Source organism: Aplidium turbinatum, chromosome 8, assembly GCF_918807975.1.
Source record: "Aplidium turbinatum chromosome 8, kaAplTurb1.1, whole genome shotgun sequence".
Classification (NCBI taxonomy): domain Eukaryota; kingdom Metazoa; phylum Chordata; class Ascidiacea; order Aplousobranchia; family Polyclinidae; genus Aplidium; species Aplidium turbinatum.
In genome coordinates this window covers 7,240,883-7,256,287 of record NC_137479.1, presented here as the reverse complement: position 1 = coordinate 7,256,287, position 15,405 = coordinate 7,240,883, and the positions used below count along the sequence as shown (strand labels likewise).

The 15,405-nt window shown below is 38.5% G+C and overlaps 1 protein-coding gene across 1 annotated transcript in view; it reads right to left on the bottom strand.

Annotated features, from left to right (window-relative positions):
- Positions 1-3,062: 3,062 nt before the first annotated feature.
- Positions 3,063-15,405, bottom strand: part of LOC145776009 (multiple C2 and transmembrane domain-containing protein 1-like) — a 28,090-nt gene continuing 15,747 nt past the window's right edge. The window contains exons 9-17 of the mRNA XM_082587419.1: positions 14,394-14,524; positions 13,346-13,511; positions 12,142-12,338; positions 11,597-11,801; positions 10,990-11,184; positions 10,403-10,551; positions 9,807-9,959; positions 9,007-9,214; positions 3,063-5,001 (exon numbers count right to left, since the gene is read on the bottom strand). Coding sequence (XP_082443545.1) covers positions 4,939-5,001; positions 9,007-9,214; positions 9,807-9,959; positions 10,403-10,551; positions 10,990-11,184; positions 11,597-11,801; positions 12,142-12,338; positions 13,346-13,511; positions 14,394-14,524 — 1,467 coding nt within the window. The 3' untranslated portion in view covers positions 3,063-4,938. The remainder of the gene's footprint in view (positions 5,002-9,006; positions 9,215-9,806; positions 9,960-10,402; positions 10,552-10,989; positions 11,185-11,596; positions 11,802-12,141; positions 12,339-13,345; positions 13,512-14,393; positions 14,525-15,405) is intronic.

Below are 15,405 nucleotides of genomic sequence, written 5' to 3'. Positions count from 1 at the left end.
AACTAGTGGATACGTCACAAGGCCAAGTAATGTGAGTTGAAAAACAGTTGCAGCCACAAATAATGCTGGAGAAGCTATTTTGAAAACCTTCATGAAAGATACTGTGCTTTCAATTTTGCAGCCGGCCTCAGTTGCAATCAATTTTGTAAAAACTATCTGTAAAGTTGTTAAAACAACTTGAAAGATGATAATCCCAACTAAAGTAACCCAGCTTACGACTTTAATTCGAGTTGTAAAAAGAATGGACTGCTTTCCCTTGACGTAAATTTCTTTCTGTCGAATCCACAAAATAACATATGGAAGCGATTTGTTGAGTCCGTAACATATTGTTGACACTAGTCTCAAAAGTTCACAAAGGATGTCAGATAGATGTCCAATTCTCATTCGAGTTTCTAATGTTATTATTCGTAATAACAATGTAGTAGCAGTTGTACTGAAAATTGTGTTAGTTATCCTTAATTTGTTTTTACCATATTTGAAGTGATACCGGTAAGTAACGATTAATAAATAGAAATTGATAGCTAGAATAACTCCAGCCATAATTTCTTCATGGAGAGATTTCCCATTCGTATCTTGCGTCTGGTTTGTCACTTTGACAATTGAACGCAGCGTTGAAACAGTGGAATCAAATTTGTCATCCAACGCCATTGTAACAGAAATCAGTTTAAAACTAGATAAGTGATAAATTAGACTCCTAAAAAAAGCACTTGGAAGTATTAAAATGCCCTGCAAATCACGTAAGGTTAAGGAGGCCAATTGTCTCGGTCAAATCTTTCAGAGATTAGCTACTATTCTTTCTTCGATACCAGTGGCCTTCAAGGTCTGGGCGGGTTAAATTGTGTTTTCCCAAGAAGAGCCCTACAAGGAAAGTGGTAGATCTTAGATCTGATATAATAATAATCATGCTTTTATTTATCTGCTTATTGCTTTTTATTTATCTGCTTATAAATATAATCATTGCTTTTATTTATCTGCTTATAAATCCTACTAGGGATAATACATATATCACTGCGGAGTTTAATGGCGATACTTATTAAGAAGCGTGCTAAAGTGGGCCCACATAAAATTCTGTCTCGGGCCCTTAAAACCTTAATCCACCAGTGGTTGACAGTGCACTAGAAATCATTTGCCGTCTACGGTCCACCCTAACGCTAGTTTGCTAACCGAGAGTAAACCTTAGCGCTATTTTTACAAAGCTATTGGTCGGCTACGGCCTGACGAAGTAAGATACCACGCCCATGCAGCCTACAGTAACTTTCGGACCTCCACAACGATATTATTGCCATTCCACAACTCAGTTCTTACTTTGGTTTACAACTGATGCTACTTCTCATTTAAAATAGCAAACTTATCAGATGTTTAGTGACTGCGCTGCTTAAAAACTAAAGTTGGACATAATTGTGTTAAAAAAGTTAAAATATAACAGAAAAAGCTTAGTTCACAATAGTTTGCTTCCAAGAGCAAATAATGATTTTTCACAAAAACAGCAATAGGCACATACGTGAACACCACTGAATGAACAATTAAAGTAGCCTAATTGATAATAATGATTATTTTACCTGTTTGCATGCAATTAATAATTTTAATTAATTGAACAATAAAGGCTAATGAGCAAAATTTTGTCATTTCCATATGAAGGCAAAAGTTCAGTTGTTAATTCAGGCCAAGTATATTTTAACAGGTTCTTGCAAGGCAGACGTCAGGATTGACGTAGCCTAACATGCATTGTAGGTTTTTCAGTGCAAGTAAATGCTATAGCAAATCAAAAATTTTTATAACAAAATTATCAGAATGGTCGCTGCAAGGTGTGATCATTCTGATCAAGACTTCTGGTTCGCATCAACTAAAAATTCGGTTTCATTAACCAGTAGGCTGGGAAGAGATGCTGTTTGAAAAACCATAACTGGTGCTAATCATGAAGTCGAATAGTCTCAATTTTGTCATACACAGCGAGCAGATTAATCAGCTCAATATATCGACTCTAGACAAAGACCACGAGCTACAAAATCTTCCTGAGATATTGCGTTACAAATTTACAAGCAAGAGCAGCAAGCTATGACGGAACTGTTAGCTCAGTGGTTATTCGCCGGACTCAAGGTCACGCGGCACTGCATAATTCGACTCTCTGGGGTAGGCGCTTGAGCAACGCATGGAGTGCTCTCCATTCAGTGCTCCCAGAGGATGAAACAATTTTGGTCTAAATCCCCCCCTAGCGTAAGTCTGTTGAAGTTGGCAGTCCAACGCATCGCCGTTAACCTGCTCATTGTAAACTTAAAGTTTAGTTCAATGTGAACAATGTTGCTTCTCAGCGGTCGAGTGTACAGTAGCAAAAATTGACAGCGATAGATACGTGTTTCACCCATAAGGCTGGGCTCATCAATATCGCACCACTGGTTTATGCCACATAGTTCTCAACCTCTGCTTTCGTCAGTCAATTGCGTCAGGTAGTGCTGACGCCAGGAAGATCGCTTATTCTCAACAACTATGTTTACATATGATTAATATTTGAAACAAATTACTATGCCTGTGACGTCAACGACGCCATTTTAAGCCATCGGGGTAATTGTTAAACGGCAAATTATTGTCCTATTGGTTCAACATTTTCCGTATTAGCTTTAATCGCGAGTTTAAAACATCTTTGCCTACAAGAATGAAAGCAGATAAGCCAAGTTTATGATTCGTGGTCACCCCTGGGTGATTTTCACAACTCCGCTTTTAAATTGTCACCCAATCAACATCGACCTCGCGGGGTATATGGCTTATCTCGCACAGATGCTTCAGCAGGTCTCAAAGACCAGTTGTAAAAAATGTAATGCCCCAAAGACATGTCGTGGGCTGTGCTTACCAAGTACTTTTTCGTCGTTTAAGCTTCTACAGACCTTAGGCTGCCAATGTAGCCTACCACGTTGAAAGAACCAGAAAGGGGAGAGAAGCTTTGGTCTCGTTATGACAACCATACCAACATGATGCGTATAAAGAACGAGAAACAGCCTATAAATGAGATCAACGGACAAAATTCAGCGTAAATCTTTTCTTTCAAAATGATTCCAAAAACTTGAATTTTCGTTCCTTTTTTTAATCAAATGTTCAAATAGTCGACCAAGTTGATGATACAAAAAGTAAAAACTGTATGCAAATGTAAGCCAAAAGCATAATTTTCAATACGACTAGTGACATTAGTGCAAGACAACCAAATGACTTGCTACCATCCCTAGGCTTGCCATAAACAAAGCATTGCCACGACCAACTCATGTGAGATAACGACGGTAGGCCTACGAAGCATCATGCCTTATTTGACAGCGGGTCAAATAAATCGTGTATGAATACAAATATGTTGACGCTATGTAGTATGTACACATAGCTCTGGAATAACAGACTTTGGTAAGCTGCTTTCTCCCCTTAACCAACTTAAAAGCTTGCGTGATATTGTTCTACACTTGTGCCAAGGTTATGATAGCCGTGGAAAACCGCTGGTTGAATTTCCTATAGTAAAATGACACAATTCTAACACCAAGTATAAGTACTGTAAATCCTGTCCCTATACTTTGCTAACGTCAGACAGCATGCATAACCCGTCATATTTACATTGAAATCAATGTAATAATGACGGATTTTGCTGTCTGGGACGCCCTTCCAGCCGAGTTTGGCAATGTCTTTAGATCCTAGTGAACAAAGTGAAACAGGAACTTTCCACCAAGATGCCCATGTCAATTATGAAAACAAACAGCACAAATTTCAGTGCCATACTGGAATAATATTAACTATGCACAACTTTTAAACCTTCGCTGTCGCCAGAAAGTACCTAGTCACAAAAGTTGAATTGTTTACATTGTTTCAACGTCGCTAAACGTTAAAACGATATGAAAACAACTTTACCTGGCTTGGCGATGACATATTGATCGCTGCGCTCAGTAGTGCAAATGTAATGAATAAAATAAAGCAAGAAAATACGGAGGAAGTATGTTGGTAGAATTCAAGAGATACAAACTTTTCATTTGTTCACATTCAAAACGTGGGTGTAGAATCCCAGTCAGCAAGTCAGTTCTCTTTTGCATTGATTCAAAGTCTGCAGAAGTTTAATCAATGCAAAAAAGACTGTTTTGTTGGCTGGGGTGCAAATTCCAGCCAGCTGGATAAAACGCCACGTTTCTACATTTGCAAATTGTATCGCAACGTTAAAATAACATTAAGAAACAGCACTTCTTGTCAAAAAAATCACAGCAAAAAGTACATAAAACCAACACTTGCAAATAGACTACATAAATATATCAACTTTTTTTCCACAAAGTAGACCATTTGATACCGGATAAACGTTTATAATGTCAGCCAGCAAATTAGGTCTTTTTGCATTGATTCAACGTCTGTAGAAGTTACATTAATGTAGAATAGACAAAACACAGACGGTAAATCAATGTAAAAAACGGATGCTGTGCTGTCTGGGTGGTCCAACTGAAATAATCAAACGGCAAATTCGAGCAACATAACATATAAGAACCAGGCGGTGTGCAAAGGGAAAATGTGAACACACTTGGACAAAATGAATTACAACAGTTGATGCATGATTGGTGCAGCAAAACTTTGATCATGAATTACAAAAGCAGTTGCGCAAGGGAAAGCATTAAAATCTACGACAAACGTTGTGACAAAGATTGCAACAAGAAGTGCATCAACAATATGATTAATTGCTTTTCGAGATTACAGTAGAAATTGCAGTGCACTTTTTAACTTGACAAAAATGAAATGGAGCCACTGTCGACCACAGAGCATTTCGTCATTCAAAGTCTGGTAAAAACCGTCGTTTCCAGCTCCAGGCAATGCAATTCACAAAAACAGTACAGAATCAAATGCTTGTGCAAATAAAAAATACGTGGACGAGTGACATCATCACTCCGACTGCAAAGCCCGTCGTTTTTACATTGATTCAACGTCATGACGTCATCACCGCTTCTTCTTACTATTGTTCCGCAAAGTCGGACTTGCAGGGAGTTCCCTGAATTGGTCCTGGGCAGCAAAGAAGATTTTAATGCAGGGCTGGTTATATCAAATGCAGTCACTAGTCTGTAAAACCTTTAACAGGCTGTTTCATAGGGTGTTTCAAAATTTCACCACTTTTAAATTTCAAAACGAGTACCTTTTTTTTCTGATGGAGTTTTGGCCGCTGATTACGAATCTGGCATTATTTTTTCATTATGACGTCATCTTGAGGGTGCCCCACGCGATTTTTCGCGTTTTTTCAATATCTCGATAACTACTTGGGCTAGACGTATGGAATTTGTATCAAATGATGCAGAATATACGATTTCCTATCTATACTTACGAGAGTTTAAAGTCGTATCTGCTTCAGAAAAAAAGTAATTTGAGAAAAACACTTTTTTATTGTTTTTATATCCATATCTATAATCTTCGAGCTATTTGACAATTACAATTGTGACGTCATTTGCAGGATGGGTTCAAATTTAAAAAGCGTTTCTACTTTTAAATTTGATTTTATAACCTGTAGTCGTTCTAAGTCCATATTATACAATACTATATTAAGTAAAATACACCGCAATATTATAAAAAAAATGTTAGCAACTAAAGAGCCTAGATAGATTGGCCAGGAAAAATCACATGCTAAGAAAATTCCACTGACATAAACAATCGTGAGTAGTATAATCAGGAATAAAAGAGCATACAGTATATCCCACTCAGCTGTATCTTTACCAAAACAACAAACTATAAACTAACATAACACTAAAATTATTTTCAACGTTCATGATGGTCGTTTGCTAATTACAAAGAAACGCACGGAAGCGAGCATCTAGCTGTCTTTCCTGCTTGTGATGGGCTATCGATAATCCTGTTGTTAACGACACCTTTTAATTTCCCAATCATCCTTTCCGTCGCTCTGTTGTTGTTCTCAATTTTTTTCCAAAATGTCTCCGGAACATCGCAACACATCATACAAGGAGCAGTTTTGCTCTTTGCAGTAAAAAAGTTTCGAAGTCCGGCTTTGCGATCTCGCAGTAAACTTCTGGCATCTACTGACTGCGGAAACGCTACTGTTTTTACAGCTTCAACGGAATAAGGTGGTACTTCAGAGAAAACGTTTAATGAGATGTTTATTGGTGTCAGCCATTGCAGAGCATGGTCGTAAAAGTACTTCAAAGCGACATCTGCAAGTTCTGAATCGAGGTCTCTGTACGCAAGTAAAAAAATTTGTTGCACAATCATGATACCCGGGCCTTCAGCAGCGGAAGGCATCAGGTAAATAAGCAAAAACGAAGGTAGATAGACTGAAACTATGTAAGATACCAATCTAGTAAGTTTTTCTTTTTGGTTACCATCCAGTTTACAGACGTTGAAAATCAACAGACGAAGATATCCGCTTGCTGTTGTAATCCATCGGCATGGCATGTCGGCTCTTGGTTGTGAACCAAAAGATTTCTCGTGTTTTCTGGAAAATGAACGTTTTTTAAGGTAAGCTTTTCCTCCTGCAAGATGCTTGGGAGCAGGTTGGTAATCCAGGTCGAAATAAGTTGGCGTGTCCCTAACATTATCACTCGTCTCTGCTTCCAAAACATCATCGTTGGTCTCATTAGAATTTAAATCGAACTGGCGCGGTCTCAACGAATTGAATAAAACTTTAGAATTGGATAGGCCTCCGTTTATTGTAGCTCTTAATTTACTGGATGTGGGGTTCTCAATATCATCTTCCGCCGTGGTGCGTCGCTTGAACTTGATTACACTCTGCAGCTTATGTATATTAAACAGTGCATCTTTGGATGAAGATAAAATCATTCTTCTATCGGACCTTCGATCTTTCAGAAACATAATTTCTTTTTCTGGAACTCTGTGGTCAAAACTGCAACTACAAATCAGCTTACCTTTATACGTTTGAAATATATCTGGTATTTCACACCGGCACTTGGTTAGGCTATATCAAAGAGCTGGTCGAGCCAGCCATCGCTGATTGAAATAAGATTCAATTTCTTGGCACGTTTTCTTGCCACAGCAAACTTGTGAATAAGTTGCTTCAGTTTTGTATGGATACTTCTCAACTCGATAGCAGGCAAGCTGGCTCTTCTCCACAGTTGAACTATGTCATTCATAACTACATCTTTGATATCATTGAATCCTGGAGTTTTCTTCAAAAATTTAGTGTCTGTATCCATTAAAAGCTGCTGAATACAATGATAGTGCTCTATAACTTCTCTACACGTTGGTAATGTATTTCCAAGTAACTTTTTCGAGACTATCAGAGACTTAACCTCAACAGATCTCAACTATGCCATATCCCTGTTTATACTGCATTTAAATAAGTTCTCCTCTGCTTGCGATAATTTTGGACTAACAATCAGCACTAAGAAAACAGAGGCAATGTATCAACCAGCCCCTGGAAAATCCTATAGCAAACCACTCATCACTGTAAACGACCAGATAATACATGCATGTCAAAGTTTCAAGTATCTCGGTAGTACTCTTTCTAACACAGCCACCATTGACCTGGAAATCAACAACAGAATCGCCAAAGCATCTATCGCCTTCGGTAGATTGAGGTCTAACGTATGGGAGAGGCGGGGAATCAAGCTGCCCACAAAGCTAAAAGTTTACAAAGCAGTTATTCTGACGACCCTTCTGTATGCATGTGAGGCCTCGACTCTTTATAGGAGACACGAAAGGCAGGTGAACCACTTCCACCTCTCCTGCCTCCGAAAGCTCCTCAAGATTCGATGGCAGGACAAAGTCCCAGACACCGAAGTTCTCAGTAAAGCAAACATGCCCAGCACTCTTACCCTCGTAAAAAAGGCACAAATAAGATGGGCTGGCCATGTCCACCGGATGCCGAACCACCGCATTCCTAAACAACTGCTCTACGGAGAACTGACTAACGGCAAACGTCATGTAGGTGGTCAAAGAAAACGCTTTAAGGACACTTTAAAAGCTTCCATGAAAGAATTCGCCATCGACGTAGATTCGTGGGAAGATTTAGCCGCAGAACGACCAACATGGCGCAGTCTTATTTATAAAGGCGCAGAATCAGCTGAGAAACACCGTACGCTATCTGCTGTCAGAAAACGAGAACATCGCAAGGCCCGAGCCTCAAACAACCCTGGCCCTAGCCAACCATCCTTCCAATGTCCATCCTGCAGCAGAAGTTTCACCGCACAGATAGGCCTCATCAGCCATCTCCGCACTCATGTAGCCTACACTGACCAAAGTCAACACTAAAAAAAGAAACTTGATCTCAGTCTCATTGGCCATCTTCGGAAACGAAGGGCGAACATCACTGCATTTAAAACTGACCAACTAAATTCAAATTGGAAATTGTTTTTATCCCTTAAGACCCGTATTGTCAGCAAACAATTATCATTGTTGATTTACAAACAATTACCATTGTTATTACCAATTACCGAATTGACGTCACAATGTATTGTCATATAGCTCGAAGATTATAGATATGGAATGGATGTAAAAACAATAAAAAAGTGTTTTTCTCAAATAACTTTTTTTCTGAAGCAGATACGACTTTAAACACTCTTAAGTAGAGATAGGAAATCGTATATTCTGCATCATTTGATACAAATTCCATACGTCTAGCCCAAGTAGTTTTCAAGATATTGAAAAAACGCGAAAAATCGCGTGGGGCACCCTCAAGATGACGTCATAATGAAAAAATAATGCCAGATTCGTAATCAGCGGCCAAAACTCCATCAGAAAATAAGGTACTCGTTTTGAAATTTAAAAGTGGTGAAATTTTGAAACACCCTACTGTTTCACCATTGTTCGGAATCATTAGAAAAGTTCTTATTCAAACACTAGAGCTGCTTAAAGGGAAGTGGTCAACCTAGTTCGAGCGTCTATGACCTCCTAAAATGTGAAATCAACCCACAGCAAGCATTTAAACAAAAAAGATAATTTAAATTTGCAAAACTACATATGAAACGTTGTTTTTCGTGTTCAAAATCAATTCCAGTTTTACAGTGTTTCACCGAGTAGCTCAATAATAACGTAAAGGCAACGTACCAACTGGATATTGGACGGGATCCTTGAAAGGTAGTCCATAACCTCGTTGTTGGAGATGTAGTTTGGTTTCCGCAGTCGTTTCGTGAACTTATTGATCCCCCACAATATGACGAGCACGCGGATCGGAATGACGTAAAGAACAAGGCATGCAGCAACCAGCAGGAAGACGAGGAGCCAACCAAGGAAGGGCACGCTCCATGTGACAGTGCTGGCAACATAAAGAGGTGTTGGAAGTTGGTGTGCAACTGTACATGGGACTGATGGTTTAAATCTCAATAACTCTTTTTATTTTATTTTTAATTATCAATTTCTTGGCCATCAACATTTGGATTGTGAAGAAGACGACCTTTGAGTTGATATCTGGTCAATATGGCGGTTTGTAGGCTATATCTGAAAATCTAGAACCAATTCGAAAAAATCAAGTGCATTTTCAGAATTAGGAACCCCGAAATATTTTGAAACGACTCTCACATCCTGTGCTTTTGAAAAAAAAAATCTTAATGTGTGAATTAGTGAACTCTTGTGGAAGAATCTTATCAGGAAATTATCCACTGTTTGCAGCAGAGAACTGAATTAGAGCTAACTTCATGAAATACTGTATTCTAAATGAAGTAATATTCTTTTTAAATAATATACTGCTAAAAAATAAGCTACGTTTGTGACTAGATAGCTTTCTTCATCAACATCAACAATGGGTGCATGGCGTCTGCAATTTTCAGCGCATCAAATCAGGGAACAATTTTATACCAATACTTTACTATAAGAAAAAAAGATGTTAATGAATGTTTGATTAGACCAACTTGTAAACTCGCTCCCCTAGAGATGCAACAGCGTCAAGGATGTTCTGGACTTTGGTGAGAACTTCCTCGATCGCTCGGAGCTTTTGTAGAAGTCCGCTGGATTTTGTGTTGCTGGCATTTTCTTCATCATCATCATCGTCGTCTTCACCACCACTGGAGAATTTCACAATAAACTCAGAAAATACATTGAAAAATTAAAAAGTCTCTGCACTGGTATCCATAAACTTGTGTATGAATACTTTTCACTAAAATATGTAGCATGCTAAATTAAAGTTCATTGCATTTTATTCAATTTGCCATTTTTTACTGAATCTGTTCTCCTTATCTCTGGGTCAAAGGTCAATGTTATTACAACACAGAAACGAAAAACAATTCAAGTCAATAACCGACATAGCGGAAAGAAAGGCAGATATTATAGACAGTAGGCACTTAGGTCTTAGAGCTTTCCTAACCGTATAAAACCAGGTGAAGAAAGTTTGTATCTCACTTCAAATGACCTCACAGAATATAATTTCTCTTCTACACATTTAGCACAAGTTTAGACATATTCTTTAACATATCAAAAGCTTCACTTTTAAATGTCTTTCCATAATTACCTGGCCCTCTGCACTTCATCAGCATTCAAGAAGTGTCGTGATAGCCGAGTCTTCCTGATGAAGATATCGATGTAATTCTTCATCAGCAACATCAGAAGAGCCACAGGCAGCATGTACATCTCAAAGTTCCACACAATCAGTAAGAACATCTGGAAGAAGGAGGACAATATTGTATCGCATGATGTGACTATAGATAAGTTTCACATTGGTTCTGTATACTGAAGAAGCGCCTACACAAGGCGCATGAAACGTGAAGGAAAACATCGAGCTTTGTGTGATTGCTGTGGCTCTTAAATCTTCAATAAGCGTTTTAAGACTGGTATCACGCAAATGAAAGGTTTTTAGGCATAGCCGGGCAAGTCGTTCAATATTGTACTCGGCTGCGCTGACGCTGCTTTGTGAAACTGTGGCATGGATATCAGCACTACATAAAAATGAACATTCCCAAACAGAAAATTAACTGCTTTTTACATTCTGTCTGCAGACGTTGAATCTATGTAAAAAAAGATTGATTTGCTGTCTGGGTTATTATCATTATGACTTTGATTGAAGTACTGTCAGACAACGTTAACTTGACGTTGACCTACCACAAACGCCACAGCGCTTCTCGTCCTGTTCTGCCAGGTGAAGCAAGAATTGATGAACTCAGCGGCGGAGATGATGCGCTGGACTATCCTCCAAACCCTGGTGAAGTTCTGGAGGAGCAGATCCTTTTTGAACTTGGCAGCATCCTCCATGAAGTTCTCCTCTCGTGGCTGCAGTGTCCGAGCAGCCGCCCGAATCTGATGTTTAAGATACGGTTTTAGAACATCCAGTAATGTTGATAACGCAAAAATAGGTTCATATAAAGCCAAATATCCGCTTTATTTAATACAGAATCTACTAGCGATGTTTTTTTTTATTATTAGTAGAAGGAGGATATAGTAGTAGTTAACAGTGGAGATTTTTGTAAGTTGAAGGAGAATACACACTTACACAAGGACACATAGTTATGCGAAGCTGTTATGGGGTAGTCTTTTTTCTAACTAACTGTGGATAGTAGCTAATACAAGACGTTTAAAAGAAAGCGCACAAGATGAAACAGCACATGGGAGGTTTTTGGGAGTCATTCGAGACTAACACAACATCTTCTTTCGATGCAAAATTCAGAGTTACACTTTGTAAGTTGAGTTTCAAAATGGTTTATGAACTAACGGGATTGAATATGTGGTTGATTTGCAGGGTGATGGTCCCTTTGACTCTCTCTTTTAGATTTCTGTCTTTCAAGGCATACGTCCTCTCGGACCCGTTGGATGCTCGGAGGATCGGGATGTCGACGCGTCCCAAAAACTCCTTCCCGCAATTCTGATCCTGGTCGAATATAGTGATGGTGAAGATGTCGTTGATGTCATGGATCGGACTGAAATTGAAAAAAAAAGTGAATGATTTCCGTTCATCCAGGTTGGCACAGACAATATTGATGCATTGAACTATTTTCATGTTGCAAAGTTGCAAAATAGAGTAAAAGATGGAAGTTTTTTTCATTCACACTTAAAAAGTTTAAACAACCCTATCCGCATCTTTAGGAGTGAACAAAAGTGGTTAGATCTAAAGTAGCTTTTTTATATCTATGATGTAAAATGGCAATCAAACAAGAATAATATAACTTCGCGTGCTTTGGGATATGTTCGTGCAATTTCGGAAAACGTTGTGTACAATTTGAAAGTTTCGACATCGATGTTGTCAAAAAAGCAACTCACAAGTTGAAAGCGCGGTTCCACACCGGATCCAGTGTCTTGTAACAAGGCTGTGTTTGTGCTCTTGCGTTGCAAAGCTGTACAACGCAGAACGGGTCCGATTTTCCGGTTATATCCGCCGCTTTCAGGTTTGAAGCAGAGACAATGCGAATTTCGGCAAATCCGATGTTTTTCATTTCCTTAAAGGTAGATCTCAAGCTCTGGAATGAAGTGTTTCAAGCAACGGTCATCAAAATCCTAGTGACAACCCAGAATCAATGTAAAAGTGACGGCTTTTGTTGTCTGGGAAAGCAAACACAACGAAATAGCACGATACTACAAATTTGTGCAATTGCGGCAGATCAGAGAAGACTTTATGAAGAAAGAACTCAGAATCAACAACTCAAACATTTGCCCAACAGCACAAGCCATCGCGGTGAAGTTTGCAGAGGCTTCTGTGGATGTGGTTTTGATAACTGTGTCCATGAAGTTTATTTTCACAAGAAACCCTCAGTTTATACAAACGGACAATATTTCTCGCAACATCACATAAATTTTGAATATGCTGACGTAGTGAAGATTGAAGTAAAAAAATTAAAGTAAATTGAAAATAAATGTACAGAACTGCTTTCAAGACAATAAACGAGAACTTATAAAAACAAAGCACTCATTATATTCATGCTGTTGTATATTAGCACAGTCAAAAATTATGGAGCTCTGTAAGTAGGGTTTATCTCTATTCAAAACTAAACCGCACACAATGCACTCATGCACTGCATCATACCGTAATTTACGTATGCAAAGATGAAGGAAGAATAACTGAATAATTTATTATGCGACAAAAATAACTTCTAAATAAATCTGAATACAATTTTGATGACGTGTGTCATTGACGAATGTTACGTTCATGAACGTTTTTTTTGTTATAAAGTTAGCGTTGTAAAATTGTTACAAACAGTTTTAACCTTGATCCGCACAAGTCTCGTTTGCACATGGTCGAACTCAACCGAAAAATTGCAATTTTATACAACATACAGAAACTTGTATCAAAATTGCATTGCAACTTTGATACAAGAGTTGCTTTGTTAAACTATAAGCAGACAAAACCCAGCAAAACCACGGTGTCGATTACGATAAAACACAAAGAGAAAACGATTTTTTCCCGTGATAAAAGTCATGTTGTTTTTGTATATATTCAGTTATGAAACAGCAATCTATTGAAACTTACGTATTTGACACGGAGTTCGCTCAGGTCAAACGAGGTTAACATTTTGTCATCCGGTTCTACTTCATGGATGGTCACCAGGAAGAGCAAGCTCCCTGGAGTGTCGACCAGTTTCAGGAGGAGGGAATGGGTCTCTTCTCGCGCTAGAGACCAAAGATCTAACTCGCATCTAAAACAGAACAAAAAATGTTTAAGGGCAAACCGTCGGATCTCAGCAGCACCCTTCTTGTGCATTTTTATTTGCTCGGGCGTGTTGGAGCTGCTAAACGTCAACTATTTACATCTATGGACGTTAAAACGAAGTAAGATGGAAACTTTTCGGTGCTTGGGCACAGACTGTTTCAAACCAATAAATCATAATATTTACTAATAAACAGTGGTCAATAAAACATGAGACGAAGAGGTTAAAAGAACCACAATTTTGAATCAATTTTTAAGCAAATTCTTCTTAAATCGTGCCACGCAAGAATGAATTGAATAGTAACCACGTCATATAAGCTTGGCAAAACAAAGAAAGGCAAAACCATACATGTAGTGAGAAGATCAAGATGGGAAGCTTGCGGGGTTGATCGAGTGAGTCAAATTTGTGACAGAAAGAACGTTTAAATGAAAGAAGTTGACCACTGACCAGGCATTCAACAATTGAGCAGGATGGAAGTAGAAGAAGACGAGAACAAAGATGTAGGAGTTGCTTAAGGACACGGAAGTGATGGGATCACAAGATGACGCACAAACAGGTCATTGTGGAAATTAAATATTCGCACCGTAGACCCTGGATGGAAGTTAGAAGACCATTACCGCTTCCTTTCATCCAGCAAAATTTGCCTTTTTTTAAATAGATGCAACAACTGGTTGACATGTAAAGCAAACGTAACTGCCCTTTTCAACCGCCGTCAGCAGAAACGAATTAAATTCGAAACAATATGGCGGAAAGCTTCGCCTCACATTGAATGGGGATTGGTTGTGCAGAGAAGATTTTCAAAAATACCGTACTATTAGTTGTTTTATAAAGATAGAATGATCAAATACTTAAAATCGCGCCGGGCGCTACCTGCCCATAAAGTCGTCCTTTTTATAAGCGTCTCTATCCCAAACAGTGACCTCTAGTGTCGACGTTTCTTGCGTGGTGAGGTAAAATGTGAACTCCTCTTTCCAGACAGGGTTCAACGTTTTCATACAAATCTATAAAGCAACAAAAATTTCGTTTAATTACCGCAAAACAACATCCATTTATTTTTTAAAGTTAATAAGATCTCACACACAAGGCATTTAGACACAATATTTTCACTTCCACTGGTGTCTTTTACAAATCCATCATTGTGTTAGGGAATCCTAAGTATGTTTAGGTACTTCAGGCCCAGGTGCTGCAAAAGTTGTTTTCCATAGTTTATCAAGCCCTGTCTTGTCGTCTGCATGTCAGATTGGTAAGAGCGTCACACAACAAAAATGCAGCCATGCATGTCGTCAAGCAAGACACAGTCGCATGCTTTCGAGAAACGCTGAACTTTTTACACAAATTATGAATCATCGTTTTTACTATGTCACTAAATTGTTACACGCAAAAGACATGTACCCTACAAAACATCTAAGTGCAGTATACCCTTAATGTATTACCCCTCAAAAACTACTAGACATTGGAAACTTAACTCTTTCGCGCCCAGCGATTTTGCACGGTTTGACCGCAAAACCCAGGCATTGTTGCTATTTTTCTGTAACTTTAACGAGTTGACACGCGTGACACCGATTGTGTATTTTGACATGGAATATCTCATGGGAAAGATAATTTCAAGTTCTGACTATAAATGTTAGAACCTACTTTTCTAATACAACATATTTGAAGATGCAGTATTTTCAAAATGTGTACTTTTTTAACTTTTTTTTTTGTTAAAAATTTTGTAAAAATGAAGCATCTTACAAAAAAAAGCTTCCACCTTTTCTGTAGATCCTAAAAAGATTTTTTTTTCTTCAATGGACTTTCTAATGATATGAAGTGTCAAGGAAAAATCAAACATGCCTTGTTCCCAGTGGCGTACGCAGGGGGGGGGGGGGCCATTGGGCTTTTT